Genomic DNA, 21,219 nt, shown 5'->3' with positions numbered 1-21,219 from the left:
GAATTCAAATAAATGAATGAATGAATGAATGAATGAATAAGTGAATAAATAAGTGAAAAAATAAGTAAGTAAGCAAGTAAATAAATAAATATTAATGGCCCCATACTTAAGACAGCGCAAGCTGGTCAGGAATATCAACCCCAGGAATCTCTGCTTATTATATTCAACTTGCTTCTGGCACATAATTTTACTTTTATTTCCCTTCCATTTGTAGGTTCGGCAGATACCAAGTCTGAAGCAGTTATGTCTGAACTGGTACCGGAGCCACGGCCAAAGCCAGTAGTACCAATGAAACCTGTCAGTATTAATTCCAACCTACTGGGTTACATCGGGATTGACACCATCATAGAGCAAATGCGGAAGAAGACTATGAAAACTGGATTTGACTTCAACATCATGGTTGTAGGTAGGAAAGATCGGTACACACAGGCTTGGGGTAAGGGAAACTTCATCTGGATAAATCTCTTAAGGTTGAGGTTGCCTTGAGTTTTCCCTATAAGCATGACAATTTCCTTAAGGATTTACTTGTGCTTCAGATTGCTACCCTACCAAACAAGTATCTCATCCTAAATACAGTGGTACCTCTACTTACGAACTTAATTAGTTCTGTGACCAGGTTCTTAAGTAGAAAAGTTTGTAAGAAGAAGCAATTTTTCCCATAGGGATCAATGTAAAAGCAAATAATGCATACGATTGGGGAAACCACAGGGAGGGTGGAGGCCCTGTTTCCTCCCAGAAGATTCCTAGAGAGGCCCCACAGAGGCTTCTCCCTGCCTTTTCTGGCCCTGTTTCCTCCCTGGAGATTCCTAGAGAGGCCCCATGGAGGCTTCTCCCCGCCTTTTCCGGTCCTGTTTCCTCCCATGAGATTCCTAGAGAGGCCCCGCCACGGAGGCTTCTCCCCACCTTTTCTGGCCCTGTTTCCTCCCAGGAGATTCCTAGAGAGGCCCCACGGATGCTTCTCCCTGCCTTTTCCGGCCCTGTTTCTTCCCAGGAGATTCCTAGACAGGCCCCACAGAGGCTTCTCCCCACCTTTTCCGGCAAATAATGTGTGTGATTGGGGAAACCACAGGGAAAGTGGAGGCCCTGTTTCCTCCCAGGAGATTCCTAGAGAGGCCCCATGGAGGCTTCTCCCCACCTTTTCTGGCCCTGTTTCCTCCCAGGAGATTCCTAGAGAGGCCCCACAGAGGCTTCTCCCTGCCTTTTCTGGTTACGGTTTCGGGGGCTCGGGTTTGTAAGTGGAAAATGGTTCTCGAGAAGAGGCAAAAAAATCTTGAACATCCAGTTCTTATCTAGAAAAGTTTGTAAGTAGAGGCGTTCTTAGGTAGAGGTACCACTGTAGTTCTTTCTTTTGTCCTAGCATTGCCTTTAATGGCAATCAGTAACCAGGCTTAAACCAGCTTCTGCCTGGATGAATATCCTACAAACAAGTTGATAATAATAATAATAATAATAATAATAATAATAATAATAATAATAATTTATTGGATTTGTATGCCGCCCCTCTCTGCTTCCACATGACCGTTTTAAACTGCTTGTCTGTCTACTTAAACCAGGAAATGACATTGGCAAGAGTGTTGGCCAGGCACTAATCACAGACTTTGACTGATAGATTCTCTCCCCCACCCATCACCCATTACCCATGCCAGGAAAGCATACATCTTCATTTTGGGGGGGGGGAGTTTAAAGACAATGTGGCTTTTATCTGAGCTGCCTCCACTGATTTCTTCTTGTGCTTGACATTTTCTCATCCAGCACAAAAAGATTTCACGTTTACTGTTCTTCCTGACACTTGTGCCAGAAGAAGAACGTGGCAGAATATTGGTCAACTTCACCTGATTAAAGAAAAGGAAATTGTAAATAGAAAACAAAAACACAGTATCAGACCACTCCAGCCTTTGGGTCCTTTCATTTAGCAGTCCAGCATTTCATTCATCCATCAATGGAAATCCTTTCAGAATAGGGAGCAGCCTTACAGCCAGGCTAACATGGACATGGATATCGGTCAGCGGAAAAGAAGTCTTCCCACCAAAAAACATAGTAGCCAACTGGAGCAGAAGTATTTGGCTATAGTGAAATGTCGTGCTGCAGATGGACAGTTCAAATCCACTTATAGAGGCATAAATAAATTCCTATATGGCATTGGGCCAGAATATTTGTGGGACCGCCTTCTGCTGCATGAGTCCCAGCAACCGGATTAGGTCCCACCGAGTCGGCTTTCTCCAGGTCCTGTCAACTAGACAATGTTGTTTGGCAGGGCTTAGGGGAAGAGCCTTCTCTGTGGGGGGCCCGGCCCTCTGGAATCAGCTCGCCTCAGAGATTCGTACTACCCCCACCCTCCTCGCCTTCCCAAGAGTCTTAAGACTCATCTATGCCACCAGGCTTGAAGCCATGAGACTCTAGCCCGCTGGCCAATGAATGTGTTGTGAGTAAGTCGATTGAATGGGAATGAGTGTCCTTTTAGGGTTTCTTGGGTTTCTTAAACTATTAATTTAAATTAATTGGATTTAGGACATTATGTATTGTTTCATTATATGTTGTAAGCCACCCCGGTATAGTTGCCCTCTCAGTGAATTTGGACTGTTTGGACAAAGTTACTTTCTTCTGTCATCAAGAAAAACAGAGGGGTGTGGGCAGGCATTGCGGTGGACGTGGAGTAAGCACATGGACACAGAAAATGGGTTGTAAAATGGGTCACATTTATTATAATCAAGACAGGACCTGCAGAGGTAAAACGAAAGAGGGCGGAAAGGCCAAACAAACAGTTTCTGAGCAACTATGGGCGAAGCCTCCTGCTGAGCAAAAGGGGGAGGTCCACTTGAACTTGAACTTGACCTCCCCCTTTGCCTCCTTCCATGCCCTTGTGTGTGGAGGCTCACCCACCCCGGTACTCAACTCTAGGCGTGCGGTGGGTGAGCCCCAAGGGCATCTCCACTCCATACCCGGGCCGGCCAAGCCTTGTAGCCATGGTGGGGAGCGGCCGTTCACCTTCCAAAAGATACCCAAAGAAGATCACACAGTTGCTGAACTCCCAATTTTCTGGCCCTTACCGCCTCCCCGTGACCAGAGGGACAAAGAGAAATTAAATGCCAAATGGATTTCCGAATTGACACTAGAAAATGCTGGATACCTCCTAACCGTGTCTCCGCTCCAGCAGTGTGGAGTAGGTGAAAAAATGGTTGAAACTAAAAGCATAATGGCCGCCAAAAATTCCTACTCGGTCCCCTATGGTGACCGCTTAATCACACTACATAGAGGGCGGGTGGGCGGGTGCCAGCGAGACAGGCCGGCAGCAGCAAAACAAAGAGGGAGGCGATTGGCGTTCCGCCCTTTTTATATAGGGGAAGCCGCTCTCTCGCCTCCTGGAAATTTGCCACGCCCCACAACAGCCGCCGGGCATGCTGGGACTGTGGGAAACGGGAGCGCACGTCATCCACGTGCGCCTGCTCCCCCCCTTCGCCTCACTGCCGCTACGATCCAACAGGATCCTGCAGTGGTCCCCGGTGCCACCGCAAATGCCAACAGCCTAGAGGCGGCCAACGGTCAGTTCTCACATTATGTAAGAAGGATGTGCAAATGAGCTTTACAGCTCTCAAACTCCATAGTCCACGGGCAACAGCAGTTCTGATTCCAGCATGTCTGGAAGGTACCAAGTTTGAGAAAAGCTGCCAGCATTTGTTTATTATGTTTTAAATCCACCCAATGGAAGATTTACCCATACCCAATTAGCAGTTGACCATTCAGCACTTACTGTGAGTGTTAAATAGAGATCCTGCTATGCAATAGGTTGTCTGGATCAGCAGTCACTAACTGGTGGTCTGTGGACCACTGGTAGTCCATGAAAAAATGTTGGTGATCCGCAGAAAAATTATTTGTATTTTTAAAATTGCACTAAATACTTTACAACCTTTTAAAAAAATTCATATTAGTGGTGCACGGGATTTAAAATTATGAATTTAGTCATCCCTGAGGTCTGAAAAGTTGCTGACCCCTGGTCTGGATTATGCACCCTTTTGTGTTCTTAGTTCTTGATAACCAAGTTATTGTTTCCATATATTTGGGACAGATAATTGGTCAAAATCAGATTAATGGTTAATATATCCAGTTGCCCAGAAATTTAAGGGAGGAGTATAACTACGTTTTCCCACATCCCAGGATACACCCCAAATCACACACTGCAATAATGGTCATTTACATGAGATAGGCAGTTATATAAAGTGTGTGTGTTTTGTGGTGTGTGTGTGTGTGTGTGTGTGTGTGTGTTTTCTTAGGCTCATTGGCACAACCTAACTGGCCTAAACATGATAAATGTGTTCTTATAGGAAGGATTGATGTAAGATTATTACTACTTTAACTCAGCACTGAGACAAAATACAGCCTATCGCTGCCAGCCTCAGCCAACCAATCAGCCAACAGTATTTTCCCGCCCAAAGAATATGGGGCGGGTACAAGGCCTAACTGTCCTCTGGACACAACATATATTGTGTAATCAATGAGGAACACTGGGGTTGATGGGAGTACGCTCTGCAAGTGAAGAAAGAGCCATTGAAAGGAGCTCCCTGAGGTGATTTGATATTCAAAGCAGTTGTGATAAACAAGCAAACAAAGAAAAAATACAGTAGCAATTTATACTAGCCAAACACCAATTTTGTATTGTTTGTATGTTGTTTCCCGTAGGCCAAAGTGGACTTGGAAAATCAACACTTGTAAACACCCTATTCAAATCCCAAGTAAGCAGGAAGTCTTCAGGCTGGAACCGTGAGGAGAAGATTCCCAAGACCGTAGAGATCAAGGCTATTGGACATGGTAAAAGCCAGTTCTTAGTATGCAGATAAACTGGTTTATCGTGACAGGCTTTTAAGCCGTTTCTTTATTATTTACAAAAGAAATTCAGGTCAGAGCAGCACGGCTTTCGAAAGAAGGGACTGAAATAGGACTTTTTGCCTTTTTGCTTTTTCTTCATCCAGTAATTTGGGCTCTGTCAATAATCGTTCTAAGATTATTTTTTATTTGTCTACCTGGTAAGAATCCATTTTGGTCTTGGTGTATTTTCTCATTCAAAACCTTTTTAAGCCTCTCTACGTAAATAGAAGTAAATATTTTATAGTCCACATTTAATAATGATATAGGTCTATAATTTTTTATCTTTTCTTTATCCGTTCCAGATTTATGAATTAATGTTATTAAGGATTCTGACCAGGATTTAGGAATTTTACCATCCAATATACTTTCATTAAAAATTTCCAACATATTATTAATTATTACTTCACTATCTATTTTATACCATTCTGCCGGGATGGCATCAGGCCCAGTTGCTTTATTATTTTTTTGCTTTTTAATAGTTATTTGTAGTTCCTCAATTGTAATTGGACTATCCAAACTTCTCTGGGCTCTGTCTCCTTGGAGAATGACAAGAATCTGAAAGAATTTGCTCTGCTATTCCAGTTCTAGATAGTGGGGTGTTCAGCTATCTTTTTAAAAATTATTATTTCTGTACTTCAAAAATATAGTTGTAACAATAGTTGAAGGGCCAGTTCCAGGGGAAATGCCAGACTAAATAGATTCAAAAATGGCTGTAGTAGTTTTCCTGGGGTAGGTATGCAATGGCAGAATTTGAAAAATGTGAAAAATAACCCGCCTACTTGGCTAAAGGAAACCTCACCGCACTCACCTCCCTTGCTCAATTACTTATCACATGAAACTCTAAGTAAAACAACCATATTTCCTTTGTTATTGACATAAAGGAAATATAATATACAATTTATGTATGGTATGTCTGTGTGTATGTCTGGTTTAATAATGGTTTAAATGTTTTTTAAAATCTATTATATTTGTCATGAATTGTTTTATTGTATGCTGTGAGCCGCCCCGAGTCTGCGGAGAGGGGCGGCATACAAATCAAATCAAATCAAATCAAATCAAATCAATAAACAAACAAACAAATAAATAAATAATGGACTACCCATATATGGATAAATGGAAGTGTGTGTGTGTGAAAAGCAGGGAAGAACAGAGGTGAAATTCAGCAGTTTCTGGACAACCAGTAGTGGAAATTTTGAATAGTTTGGAGAATTGGAAAAACCCACCTCTGGCTGGCTCCAGAGTGGGGTGGGAATGGAGATTTTGCAGTATCCTTCCCCTACCTCGCCCACCAAGAACCTACCATGCCACCGAACTGGTAAGAATTTCACCCCCGGGGGGAGGGAGAGAGAGAGAGAGAAAGAGAGAGAGAGAGAAGTTTTGAAGATGAATAACAGCAACATTTCTCCCCCAGTTATTGAAGAATGTGGTGTCAAGATGAAGCTGACGGTTATTGACACCCCTGGATTTGGTGACCAGATCAACAATGAAAATTGGTAAGTATTTTCGTTTTTCACCAACTTTCTCTTTCAATCCAACTTTCTTTTCCTCCTCATGTAAATAGAGATGTGGGTAGGCTTTAAATATAGTAAAATTCTCATTTGCAAATTCTGATTAGTAGACACAGACAAACACAAATATTTTCGGAAGTAGCATACAGAAATATAGTATCTGCCTTGTACTCCAAGTTATAGTTTTGATGGTATGATGACATTTATTAAACAAATGCTATTATATCCCGAAGAAGCTGGGAAGTTTTCACTCCAGTCTGAGAGGGCGGGAAGGTAGGAAAATTCTGATTGGTTCCCTGCCAGATTGGCTTCCTATATAAACCCCCTAGGTTTTGCATACTGCTGCTGGAATTTATTGTAACCTCATAAAGAGCTGAAGTCACTCCACCAGTCTCCTGTCTCTTCAGTCTTGGAACTCAACAAATGCCAACAGGGCAGTTTTCACACAGGTATTTTCCTTGACCTATGAATGTTCATTTAACAATGGTGCAAAGTTATGATGCCCTCAGAAAAAGTGATTTACAAGCTATCCTCAAATTTACAACTGTTGCACCTCCCTTACAGTCCATGATTACAATTCAGGCACTTGGCAACTAGCTAGCATTTACAATGGTTGTGGCATCCTGTGAACACAAATGCCCGGCCAACGGTTTTTTTAACCGTCGGCCGAAATTGCCTCAGGGGCGGGGGCGACGGTGAATCAGCTCTTTCGAGCTGCGAACTTCCGGGTTCATTGGAACCCGGAAGTTCGGCTTCTGGCAGCGCGCCAATGAGAGCGCGCTGCCGGTTTGCTGAGGTGGGTCCAAGATCGCCCTATTTAAGGGCAATCTGTATGGACCCGGCATTGCAATTGTCGGAGCGAACACCCGCCCACTCTCCGCTATCACCAGTGTGTCCTAAGGAGGTCGCCTCGGGGCCGAATAGGAATTTTTTGCGGCCTCCCCTTTAGAGGTGCCCGTTTTTTCGCCTATTCCACACTGACAGGTGCGGATTGGACTGGTTAGGGGGTGCGGCGCATTTAGATAATAAATAGGCCTCCCTTTGGTCATTGGGGTTTGGCAGGTTTGGGGTGGAAATGGGCAATTAGAAGCAACTGTGCATGCTCCTTTGGGGCATCCTTAAAGGGTGATGGACCGCCTCTCTCCAGGAACTAGAGGTTCGAGCAACGTCGGGGATTGGAGAGAGGATGTCCATGGGAATCACCGGATCCAATGTCCCACAGGGATTGGAGGGTGAACTCCTCCCACACGACGTAGGGGCGTGGCTTGGATCCAGGTGAAGGTGGTACCTTCACCTGGTTCAGCAAGGAGTTCTTGCCCAATGTTGCCAAGAAATTTTATGGTAGGAATTTCCGCCCCGTTAGTTTGGCTCTGCAGGTCCTTAGTTGTTTTGAATTAAATATTCAAATTTAAGTATTCAAATTTATTTAAAGTTATTTAAATATGTTAATTAATAAATGACCCTTAATTAATCCACAATATATGTCTCAGCGTCTTTACTCCACCTCCGGGGGCAATCATGATTTATAACCTTCCCAGCTGACTAAATGGGGAAGCCAGATTTGTTTAATAACCATGTTTCATTTAGCAAATGCAGTAAAATGGTCATAAAATCAAGTCCAGTCCCAATTAAAAAACACGTGTTACCCCAGACCCCCAAGCTATCAAAGCAATTTTGAATTTCCACCTTAAGATATATGAAAATATCACAAATAATTTCACAGAACATACAGAGAACAAATTTAACATTAGTGTGTTTTAGCCATTTTATCCATTTCCTGTAGATATTTATTCCATGACCTATAAAATTATCCAGCTACTTTTCATGCTACATGATTTCTTTTGTTGCTCATAAAGCATGATCTACTATATTTTGTTCCATATATGATGTATAAAGTATCTCAGTAATTTTGTTATAATTGAGCAAATATGATGACACTATTACAAAACACAGAGATTCTAAAATTTAAATCTGAAATCATATTAGCAGGATCCCAATTTCATTTTGTAATACAGGTATCAGAATGTCAGATTATTAGGCTATAAAATGGACCTTGCCAAGAATAGTTTTGGTCTTGTAAAATTGCCTGTGGTTTGTTTCCTCTCCAAAACCTATTAGCCCATGTCAGAATATGAAATGAAGGATTGTCTGCCCTCTTCTTCTCTTCTGCTTGCTTAGCTGGGAGCCCATTGAAAAATACATCAATGAGCAATATGAGAAATTCCTGAAGGAAGAGGTGAATATTGCCAGAAAGAAACGAATCCCAGATACAAGAGTCCACTGTTGCCTCTACTTTATCTCTCCTACAGGCCACTCGTATGTATTTCTTCTAGTTCTGAGGCTGGTCCATAAGACGGGGAGGGAGGAACTGTCACTGATAAGTTTTATTAATGGAGGAAAAAATACTCTCTTGGGACTGACCCAATGCTAGAATAAATTATCCCTGTGACTTTCACAGCTAGCTAAAGTTATCTAGGTCAGTACAGATTTCATGGTATTATTTGTTCCAAAGGTCAAAAAAGAAGAGAGATATAATCTTCAAAGTAAAATCCATGCTTGAGATATATTTAATTATGCATATGAAGACCCAGAAGAGCTATACCTAATCATGATAATTATTGTGTGCAAGTTTCCAAGACAGAATGTTTTTTAAAGCTGGTTCATAAATTGTATGAAATTTCCAAGTGTACTATAGGCACACAGTGCCTATAGTACACAGAAGCACAATATTTCTAGATATTTAATATGTAAAAAATGTATTAATACACTGATACCTTGTCTTACAAACTTAATTGGTTGCGGGACGAGGTTCTTAAAGTGAAATGTTTGTAAGACCAAACAATGTTTCCCATAGGAATCAATGGAAAAGTGATTAATGCGTGCAAGCCCAAAATGTACCCCTTTTGCCAGCCGAAGCGCCCGTTTTTGCACTGCTGGGATTCCCCTGAGGCTCCCCTTCATGGGAAACCCCACCTCTGGACTTCTGTGCTTTTGCGATGCTGCAGGGGAATCCCAGTAGGGGAATACCAGCATTGCAAAAATGAGTGCTTCGCTGGCAAGGTGGGGTTTCCCAGCGAAGGGAGTATCAGTGAAATCGCAGCATCGCAAAAACACCGAAGTCCTCGAAACCCGACCTCCGGACCTCTGTGTTTTTGTGATGCTGCGATTTCACTGAGGCTCCCCTCACTGGGAAACCCCACCTCCTGACTTCCGTTGCCAGCAAAGCGCCCATTTTTGAGCTGCTGGGATTCCCCTTCAGCATCACAAAATCACGGAAGTCTGGAGGTGGGGTTTCCCATGGAGGGGAGCCTCAGAGGAATCCCAGCAGCGCAAAAAAGGGTGCTTTGCTGGCAATGGAAGTCCAGAGGTGGGGCATCCCATCGGCGGCGGTGGGTTTATAAGGTGAAAATAGTTTGTAAGAAGAGGCAAAAAAATCTTAAACCCCGGGTTTGTATCTCGAAAAGTTTGTATGATGAGGCGTTTGTAAGACAAGGTATCACTGTATATGTGATCACACAGATATAATTATTTTACCAGCTTTATCTATCTTTAGTAACCGCTATCAGTTATGATTGCCAGCAAGAGTTGTACTTGGCAAAAAAGGCACTTACGTAATCGTCATATTTAGCACTTAACCTCAGGGTGCCTGAGATTTTCTCTTGCTCATTTTCTATTCCTTGAAGTTTTTATGCTTAGAATTTCTTTGGTTTTTTTCTTTCTCTGCCAGTCAAAGTGTATTCCTTATGGAAGTAGTAGTGGGTTCTAAATCCCGTTGCTACCGTTTGCTCGTGTGTGTGGCATCCTGGAAAGGTGGGTGGACATTCCCACTGCCACCGATAATAGTTTGCTAAACCCGGCTAAGTCGAGAGCAATCTACTGCTGATCTGATAAGCTAGTTTCCTGTATCTTCCAAACTGGAGCAGAATTCATTAGAGGAATTAATTTTATAAATTATTATTAAATTATTAAGATGCTTTTCCATAGTAGAGATAGTTATAATTGTCTAATCATCTTCTTCTTGCAGTTTGCGACCTTTGGATATGGAATTTATGAAACATTTGAGCAAAATGGTAAATATTATTCCAGTTATTGCCAAGGCAGACACCATGACTCTGGAAGAAAAGATTGAGTTCAAACAGAGGGTGAGTCTCCCTTGGGAAAGCATCTAGCAAACCACACAATCCAGATATTTTTCTGGATTGGGTCAGAAATGCTAACTGTTTGCATAGACTTTTCAGCCTGAAATATATATTTTTTTAACCAGGTCCGTAAGGAACTAGAAGTCAATGGAATTGAATTTTATCCCCAGAAAGAGTTTGATGAAGACCTTGAAGACAAAGCAGAGAATGACAAAATCAGGGTGCGACATTTATAATTCCAATTGACCTTTTTTAGTAGGGTCTAAGGTACTTTAACCATGTGTATGGGGGGGCTGTAGTTATTGAGAAGATATAAACTTTAGATTTTTATAAACTATTATTTCTACTAGAAATAAAAATTAGATCACATGTAGCTTTTAGCCACTGAATCCAAAAGTGGAATATAAGGAATTTTTATCCTTACATATATTTGAAACATGCATTTAGTGAGAGAATATAGTTTTTAAAATACATTTTACAAACTGATTTAATTATTGTTATTTTAGACAAATTTATGTGCTGCCTTTTTATTTCTTAAGATGTTTAAAGGAGTCATTCGTATTCAAATGTATTTTCCATTATATATTTGCATGTACGATGTATAGATACCCTGTACACAGAGAGAAACTAGCAATGACAGCTTGTATACACATATTATTCTATAAAGATACACTTGACTGATACAAAGGTGTAATGGAAACAACCAAGTCTCGACTTAGATATGGAAGCTAGCTGGGTGGTTTTGGGCCAGTCACTCTTTCTCTTGACCCAACACACCTCACAGGCTTGTTCCTGTGAGGAAAATAGAAGTTTGGATATGTTACTTGTAAAAATAATAATGGTGGAATACAAACAAACAAACAAATAATAAAATCACCCTTACTTATACTAGGGACCCAGGGAAAGAGCCTTCTCTGTGGCGGCCCCAGCCCTTTGGAACCAACTCCCCCCAGAGATTAGAATTGCCCCCACCCTCCTTGCCTTTCGTAAGCTTCTTAAAACCCACCTCTGCCGTCAGGCATGGGGGAACTGAGATATTCTTTCCCCCTAGGCCTTACAATTTACGCATGGTAGGTTTGTATGTATGTTCTGTTTTATAATAAGGGGTTTCTTAGTTGTTTAGTATTGGATTGTTACATGCTGTTTTTTATCACTGTTGTTAGGCGCCCTGAATCTGCGGACAGGGGCGGCATACAAATCCAATAAATAAATAAATAAATAGATAGATAGATAGATAGATAGATAGATAGATAGATAGATAGATAGATAGATAGATAGATAAATAGATAAATAGATAAATAGATAAATAGATAAATAAATAAATAAATAAAAAGTAAATAAGTAAGTAAGTAAGTAAGTAAGTAAGTAAATAAATAAATAAATAAATAAATAAATAAATAAATAAACAAATAGTTAGAAGCAACTTAATTTCTATGTGTACTTTCAGCAGGAAAGTATGCCATTTGCTGTGGTGGGCAGTGACAAAGAGTATCAAGTGAACGGGAAAAGAGTCTTAGGAAGAAAAACGCCTTGGGGAGTCATTGAAGGTACATAAATGATCATTCTATAATTTGTTATTTAGATGTCACTGTTGAATATTTAAATATGAATATTTAAAAGTTTAATGTAAATTTGAATGTATGAAGTTGATTGGTTGCTCCATTTGAGCGGGAAACTTGTTTAACTGTCAACCCAGCCTTGGGCGGGGAAAAAGAGTATAAATAGTGAAAGCCGTGCTTACTGCTCAGTTCATGCCTGAAACTTAGTAGCGGCTTAAAGGAAAGATTATTTTAACTTGTTGCACCGGCATCCGTCTGGCCTCATTTATTTCACTGGCAACAAAGGAGGTCCTATCCACGCCTACCTATCGACATGGAGAATTCATCCGTAGCGAGGCCGCCCGAGCTATTCAATCCAGAAAAAACTACTTGGGAAGGGTATATGGGAAAATTTGATGTTTTTCTAGAAGCGGCAGGTATGAAGGATGCTGACAGGGGACGGAAGAGAAAAATTTTCCTCAACTACTATGGGTCTCAGATCTATGATTTGGCTCAAACTCTTACTGATCCGCTTCCTGAAAACTCGGTATCGTGGGACACTCTGGCTACTGTCTGGCCTCATTTATTTCAGTCACTATAATGTAAATGCTAATGGTAGCAGCCAGTTTGCAAATGGTGCCAGTTGCATTTTTAGTGAAGATTTCCCAAACCCCAAAAGCTTTCACCTTAGACTGTCTAGTCAACCTCACCTCATTCCTAAGAGATCTGTAAGGGGCGTGCATAAGCACACCATGGTGCCTATCTGAGGTGCTGCAAAGTCCCTGATCAAGACAATGTCTTCATAGAGGCTAAGAGCAACCCAGCCAAGGGGGGGTCACTCATGAACGCGAATCCTAGAAAGAAGACTTGGACACATTTTCTCTCTGGGTGAAGTGACACAGTATGGAGCTGTGTACCTCTTTTTATTTGGGAGCATAAGCAGATGGGGATAATTACACGTACATGTCAAGTGATACACAAACATCCAATAACATAACTTCAAACATGACATATCTTTGAGTCCTTCTTTTCCCCCAGATATCACAAACCAATTTCCTTGAAACTTTTCCTTTGAGCAAATGTTTCTCACACCTAATTTCTCTGAAGCCCTTTGCCTTATCACAACCAATCTCCTTTATCACAGTCTCGACCTGTTTTTGCTTCAGGCAATGTAAATTTCCCCCTTTGATCGTATAATGTCCTGTCTGGAGTGATGTAAACTTGTTTATCAGTGAGACGTTTATTGAACCCTTTTATGGTCAGTTGTCTTCCTGTTGCAAATTCACCAGAAGTGCAGACCTAAGCAAGTTAGTACCGTCCTATCCTGGCTATAACAGAATCAGGGTAAGCAGAGCATTTTTATGCTAGAGGTCCAGATATATATAATATGATATATTCCTATTCTAACATTTTATGCTATACTGCAACACCTATCGTCCCTGTTCTACTGTCCTATTGTCCAAATTTACCTATACCTATTTTGCTTTTGTTTATATTTATAACATACCTATTAGCTTGTACACATTTTGATAAACAAACAAACAAATAAATAAATAAATAAATAAATAAATAAATAAATAAATCCAGCACCTGGTTAGAGTTAGGTAAAAGTCAAAAGCATTTAAGTGGGGAGGAAGGTTTGAATTTAGTTTGCTTATGGCTATTCAGTAATTCTAGTTTGAAGATTCCTTAACTCTGCCCCCAGATTCTGAAATGTTTTATGGAATCCACTACCATTCAGATAATGCGAGAGATCTAAGAATAGCAAGATATCCTCTTACTTTAGTGCTCTTCAGGCAAGGATTGGCCTTCAAGATTTCCATTCAGTTTTGTGATTCTAGTATTGTATTCTTATCTAAAATATAATTGTAATTTCCTTTATTTGCAGTGGAAAATCTCAACCATTGTGAATTTGCTCTACTACGAGATTTTGTCATTAGGTGAGAATGACTTTTAAAGGTGTTGCCTACTCAACTGGAATAACTTATTGAAATAAACTGAAAAAAATTAAATAAGCTATTGCCACACTGTAGTATTAAAATAATCTTTGGGAAGGTCTACTGTAAATTTGATTAGTTAAATGACCTATCAAACCTCAAAGTAGGCAAGGGCTTCAAAAATTTTAGCAAGGGGTTCTCTGCCCGGTTTTTGGGTGGGAGTTGCCATGGTGGGCGTGGCCAGTTAGCCTCTGGCACCACAGCATGGAGGGGAGTTTTTGCCACCCCTGGGCTCTGGAGGCTTTCCTTGAGCCTCCTGGAGGGCAAAAAACAGACTCTCCAGGTTCCAAAGGTCCTCTAAAGGCTGGAAATGGGCCCATTTCCAGCCTTCCCAAACTTTCGGTAGGCCCATTTTTTTATCCTCCCCAAACCTCCACGCCCGGCCTACACTTACCTGCATCTAAAACAGGCCACGTGGGGACTCCTAAGAGGAGCAGGATGGGCAGGGCCCAGCGAAGGGCTGCCAAAAATTTTACTACCACACTGTGGGCGTGGCTTATGCAGGACGCCCTTCATTTTCTTTCAACATCTTTCGGTGCAAACTGGGTGCTCTGGGGTGGAGCTCCGTTTTCACTACCCCACTGCATTCCCCCCCACATCTGGGCAGTAGCCCACCCTTGGCGGGGCCAGCCAGGTATGGGATTTGGGGTTTCTCTGAACTGCACAGAATCTTAGCTAGAGTTCTCCCAAACCCCCAGCAGCCCACCCCAGCCTCAAAAACTGTATTTCCAAAAAAAGAACGTGCTAATCTCTTCCCACCTGGCATAGAATGGGAACAAATGAAGTAATAAAAAGGAGAAGTGTAATTTTTTTTCTCTCAGTTGTTCTCTATTATTTATAGTTCATTAGGTTAACTAGATTTTTCATGAGTATAGTATAGGATGAGTTTAGAACAAACATAATGCTTCTTCAAATTTAATAGATACTTTAAAAACATTCTGGCAAGATGTGATAATATCTCAGTTATGGTTTGTTCTAAAATGATTTACAGAAATTTATCAATCATATATGACAATACTGAAAGATGAAAATGCAGGAACATAGTCTTTAAACAAGTTACAGTGGTCCCTTGACTTTCACGGGTCTGACTTTCGCGGAAAGGCTATACCACGGGTTTTCAAAAAATATTAATAAAAAAATATTCCACAGTTTTTTTGACCACGGGTTTTTCCGCAGCCGCCCAATGTACATTACTGTGCATTTTAACTCTCCCCCTCCCCCCCCACCCCAGCCATCCTGTTTCTTTAAATAAAAGCTCCGCTTCCACCCCAGCCTCCCGATCCCTCCCCTTTAATTCTCGGAGCGTTGGTACGCTCCACTTGAAGCCGAGCCTTGCGGGCGGACAAGACCACCCTAACTCGCCCAAAGGGGGAGGAGTTGAGAGCATTGTTGGGTCATTGTCGGCTGCCTCTTTTTCTGCCACCGCCGCTTACTGCCGCCCGCCACCACTGCCTCTTCTTCCCCTACCCACCTAGGCTGTCTCCCTTAGTGGTAGCGTCCATCCTCCCAGCTGACCGGCCTGGAATCCCGGCTTCGAGTCCTGGCCTGGATCCCTCTTGCCTTGAGCTTCCCCTTCCCCTGTCCTGACCCTGAGCACCAGTGCTGCTGCTGCTGCCGCCATGGGAGACACCGGCAGCTAGCACAGCAAAGCCCCCAGCTTGCCACCCCATTGCTCCTGCGGGTTCTGGGGATAAGTAAAACCAGAAAGGAAGAGGGAGGGGGAGGAAGAAAGGAAGGAAGGGAGCGTCTCTACTTCACGGAAATTTGACTTTTGCGGGCAGTCTTATCTCCCGCAAAAGTCAAGGGACCACTGTAAATATAAAGGTTAATATTAATATTGTTGGATAATTTTGACCATTTGCCATATTAAATAAAATAACGGAATAGGAAGATATATGCTCTTGTATTTCTGTGTTGTAACAGGATATATTTTTTGTCTTATTTCACCTTTTTTTAACTTGTCCTTCAGGACCCACCTTCAAGACCTAAAAGAAGTCACTCACAACATTCACTATGAAACTTACAGAGCGAAACGACTGAATGACAATGGGGGACTCCCCCCAGTGACCGTAGAGACAGAAGAAAATCATGAAAGCAATTTGTGAATGCTCAATATTGTTATCTGTTGTTTCAGAAGCATATTAACTATTTCTTTCGTTCTATCTTTTTATTTGAATTCCGGCCTCTCTTAGAAGGATATAGAATATCCTACATGAGTGCATGGGGGAAAGAACATAGATATGGATTTCCCAATTTCCCAATATGTCTTTATCTTATTATGGTTGGTTGCACAAATCCAAATTAGATTGGATTTGGCATTTTTGGCCATCATTATTATTATTTTTATTTTTATTAATTTTATACACTCTAGTCTTCCATTGTTTTCCAGTATACTCAGTTGTGCATCCTGATTGTGGGAAATGTAAAAAAATAATAATTCTGGACGTGATGCGAACTGTGAGAGCACGTGGAGCATCTCCAAGGTTTGGTAGGAAATGAGATAAATTTGCTGTAAGCAGTGTGGTGGAAACAGAGATATATTTTGGATGCAAGCTTTCCAGGTCTGGATACTTTGCATTGTAGTCGATGGTTTGTGTTATAAATTCACTTCTCAATGTAGAAATGTTAAAGTTAGACTGAGGTTGGGATCTTACAGGCACTACTGTAATAGTGAGTGTAATGAAATCAGTGGGAAGAATTAGTTATGAAGTAAATGTGTTTAGTTAGAATTAATCAGCAGGTGTAGATAACAATGTCAGGTTTTTTACCTATTTCTTTCTCATTATCATAGGAGGCAACTATTAGAGAGAGATAAAAGCTAATCTGGAAATATTGTTTTGTTGATAGGGGAAACAACATTTTTAACAGTGCCACAATATTCCTTAAATCACCATTATGTATCTCAGATTCATATACACACTGTCCACTCCCCAAAATCTGGCACATGATATTGTCAGACCTCCCCTAATGAAGTTTTGACATTGCAGTTTAGGAACAATCCGTCTAGGTATCTGAGGCAGCTGGAAAGGAAACAATGCAACACTTCAAACTGTGCCTTTTTGCCCTCTAATCCAGTGTTTTTCAACCAGTGTGCCGTGGCACACTAGTGTGCCGCGAGACATGGTCAGGTGTGCCGCGAAGCTCAGAGAGAGAAATAAAGGAAGAGAGAGAAAGAGAGAAAGAAAGAGAGAGAAAGAGTGAGCGAGCGAGAAAGAGAACAAGAGAGAGAAAGCAAGAGAGAGAGAGAGAAAGAGAACAATAAAAAGAAAGAAAGAGAGAAAGAAAGAAAGAGAGCAAGAGAGAGAGAAAGCAAGAGAGAGAAAGAGAAAGAGAGGGAGGGAAGAAGAGAGAGAGAAAGACATAGAGGGAGGGAGGGAGGGAGAGAGAAAGAGAGCAAAAAAGAGAGGAAGGGAGAGAAAGAAAGAGGGATGGAGAGAGAGAGAAAGAGGGAGAAAGAGGGAGAGAGAAATAGAGCGAAAGGGAGGAAGAGAGAGAGAGAATTTTTTTGTCCAAACTTTTTTTAGCAGCCCCTCCCCCCCCCTGCTCAATGTGCCCCAGGGTTTCGTAAATGTAAAAAATGTGCCGCGGCTCAAGAAAGGTTGAAAATCACTGCTCTAACCCACAGACTATGGGAAAGATGCTGTAATTGTTCCATACTAAGACACTGTTCTGGAGAATATTTAAGGCACATCCTTCTTTCATCCTAAAATGTGGCATTTTAATTCTGACTCAGACCCTTGTACGTTTTCCTAGGCAGTCAGCTTTCATTCAACTGCAAATTGTACTGCCAATTTCCAAATATGGAAGTTGGCCAAAGTAATCTAATCCTTAGAATTTCTGCTTTGTTCTCTTTTTTAAGCAAAAGCAGGTAACTGGTTTATATGTTCAAACACTGTGGGTGTCCAGAAAACAGAAGTGACTCACGGGGATCAGAATTTCACTGCCACATATAGAGCCACCATGTTTGCTGTTTCATGTTGTCTCCCAAAGTAATATGATTATTAACCATTGTAAACCCACTTTTGGGGTTTAAAATAGCCCTCTTTCATTTTTAAACGTGCATATCAAAATCAAATGTTCCTTCTATGGAGTTCTCCATGGTGGAAATTAGCTAACAAAAACATTAAGCAATACTTAATGTTTTAGGGAACAGAAGAAGCTGTTTTCAGCTGAAATGGAGCCACAATAGCAGGAATCCACTGAAAATTCTTCTTCAGTTTACAAATGATTAAAATCTGATCAGGAATGGGGCAGAAGAGGTCATCACAATACAGAAAAGCTGTCTGTAAATTCATCCATAAAATGTTTTCAGCCCTTCCAAATAGATTTTTGGTTATAGCAACCTGGAAAAATTAACTGCCACATATCGAGTTCTACAAAATACAATATACAGTACCTGACTTTTTTGCAGTATGCATAACTATGTTGTATATAACTACTTAAATTAACAAACTTAATCAAAGAAAAAGTGTTTTGATTTTTTGTTCCTAGCTTAGATAAATGTCAAGTCTTCTTTGAGTTAAGAGTAATGTACTTTTCCTTTAAAAAATAGTATAGAAGTAGTTTGTCGATGCCTTCTTTTGAGATTTTTTTTTTATTTCTTAGTCTGGTTTAGTCCAATGGAATTTAATCCTCTTCCATTAAGTCAAAAAAGAAACAAAGAACCCGGTGTATTTGGAATCCTTCAAGATTCCAAGCCTTAACAGAAGTACCGGTAGTTGTTTGGATTCTCCATAAAGCCTCATGAGACCACACTAGCAGTTAATAAGAAAATGTTTGCTATAATTTTGGATTTATTTCAATAGACCTTGATATACAGTCTGGGTTCACACATATATTACTGTAAGTTATAATACGATTTGATTTTGGTTTAACTATATGATATGAACTTAGTCATTCTAGACTGTAACATATTTTGTGATGTTGCAGTATGCAGGATCCTAACCTATTCTTGATTACTCATTATAGTTAATCAAACTGTGACTTAATATGAAATACTGTATTTACCCAAACAATATTTGACTGAAGCAATCACTCAAACATAAGAATGAGAGGGACGTGTGTGTGTGTGTGTGTGTGTGTGTGTGTGTGTGAGAGAGAGAGAGAGAGAGAGAGAGAGAGAGAGAGAATCCTTGCTACATTTTTGATAAGTCCATTGAGCGCTGCTTTATACCACAATGTATTACACAAAGGAAACTTGGCTAGTTCCAAAAAGCTAAGCAGACTATGATACTGTTGAAATTTAATATATAATTATATAAATTAATATTTGGGTAGGAAACTTACAGAAATTCTCAAGGATATCCTTTTTTTCTGAATACTCTGGAAGAAGGCAAAGGCAAACGACTTCTGAATTATTGCCTAGAAAACAACTTGGATATATCCATGTTATCATCAACAGTCAAGACTGAACGATTCGATTGATGAATATTTTTATTATATATTAGGAAGACTCCTAACTCCCACTTCTAGTTCTGACAAATAGCTAAAGTAGACAATTTCTCTATTTCGCATTGCTATGACATAATTAATTTATATGAATTTGCATACTTGATACTCTTTGTAAGATTTGTTTTATAACAAAGGCCTAGTCAGTGAACACATTTGCATGATAAGGAGGCAGGCCTTTCATTCATTTCTGTGCAGAATTACTTGCTTCTTTAGCTTAGTTTAACCATTGAGAGGCTAGTTTGTTTGTAGGTTATGAATATTCTGAATTAAATGTAGCTTAAGTCTTAGCTGAAATGAATATGATTGTCTTATCCTGAGCAGGTTTTTGTGAAAGGGTGGTTTTCAGCCTTTCTCTAACATTGCAAGATATAAATGCATGATATTCTGAAAACTATAGTCAAGGCCATGACAAATTAATGACTGCAAGAGAAGAAACTATGTTACACTATAGTTATTCAGAAAATAATTTTATGAGAAGGATGGTCTTAGTATAGTGTCAAATATAAAAAAGATAATAGAGCAATTGCATAGATATTTATTCAGAAGTAAGTCCCACTTTAGTTCAATATATTTAAGTGTGAACACTAATATATTCTAATATAATTGTGGAAATATAAAGCTATGTTATTGGAACGATACAGACTCAGAAACTTGATGTTCAATGGAAGAGGTTATCAGAGAATTCTATATAATTGTGCTGATTCTCCTAAGCATAAAATGAAAATGACCACACAAAGCATAACATCCCTGGGCATATTGCTTCTTTATCTGCTCTTTTTTAGAACTCTTGGGCATAAGAAACTTAACTGAAAAAATTATACTGCCCTTTAACATGCATTATTGTGCCTATTATGGGAGACTAAACCTCAACAATGGTGCTTTAATTCATGCATATCGGCTATTTTTCTATTCACACAAATTCACCTGTGTGCCCTTTTCTCTTATTAATATTTAAACTGCCTCGGTCAAATACAAATATTTTAAAATACAGTGTTCCCTCGATTTTTGCAGGGGATGCGTTCCGAGACCACCCGCGAAAGTCGAATTTCCGCGAAGTAGAGATGTGGAAGTAAATACACTATTTTTGGCTATGAACAGTATCACAAGCCTTCTCTTAACACTTTAAACCCCTAAATTACAATTTCCCATTATTACTCACCATGTTTATTTATTAAAAAATTTGTTAAAAAAAAATTATTAAAGGTGGATAAAAGTTTGGCGATGACATATGACGTCATCGGGCGATAAAAAACGTAGTATAGGGGGGGGGGAAATTGCGAAGTATTTTTTAATTAATATTTTTGAAAAACCGTGGTATGGACTTTTCACGAAGTTCGAACCCGCGAAAATCGAGGGAACACTGTATATTAAATTGTTTTGGTGACCAGCGTTCCTAAGCAACTCTTATCCATCTTTTCTAAAGAGCTCGTGCTAATGCAGTAAAAGCAATCACCATTATATACACACAGCAAATTTGTTAGACTATTGAGATTGAGAAAAAGTGACAAGTATAAAGTTGCACTGTTACTGTCTTATTCAAGAGACAACTTGAATTCTGGGTTTTTCAAATCCCAGTGCCTCTCTCTAACCACTTATAATCAAATACATTCTTCCCAGTTTAGGTCTTGCCAACGAAGGCAGCAAAATATACAAAGCTCTGATCTTACCATCCTGTGTAGGTATGGTATATTCCAGATGAGTTGTACAAAGAGAAAAACTTTTAATT

The 21,219-nt window shown here is 40.2% G+C and overlaps 1 protein-coding gene across 1 annotated transcript; it reads left to right on the top strand.

Annotated features, from left to right (window-relative positions):
* Nucleotides 1-219: 219 nt before the first annotated feature.
* Nucleotides 220-16,147, top strand: SEPTIN3 (septin 3). The gene is made up of 9 exons (XM_070756022.1): nt 220-406; nt 4,675-4,803; nt 6,272-6,353; nt 8,547-8,684; nt 10,393-10,510; nt 10,633-10,728; nt 11,955-12,054; nt 13,934-13,985; nt 16,012-16,147. Exons 1-9 carry the CDS (start codon nt 244-246, stop codon nt 16,145-16,147), a joined length of 1,014 nt encoding a protein of 337 aa, XP_070612123.1. The 5' UTR covers nt 220-243.
* The last annotated feature ends 5,072 nt before the right edge of the window (nt 16,148-21,219 follow it).

Source organism: Erythrolamprus reginae, chromosome 6 (assembly GCF_031021105.1).
Source record: "Erythrolamprus reginae isolate rEryReg1 chromosome 6, rEryReg1.hap1, whole genome shotgun sequence".
Lineage (NCBI taxonomy): Eukaryota > Metazoa > Chordata > Lepidosauria > Squamata > Dipsadidae > Erythrolamprus > Erythrolamprus reginae.
Note: the sequence above shows the minus strand (reverse complement) of the source record. Positions and strands in the feature narration are given on the sequence as shown.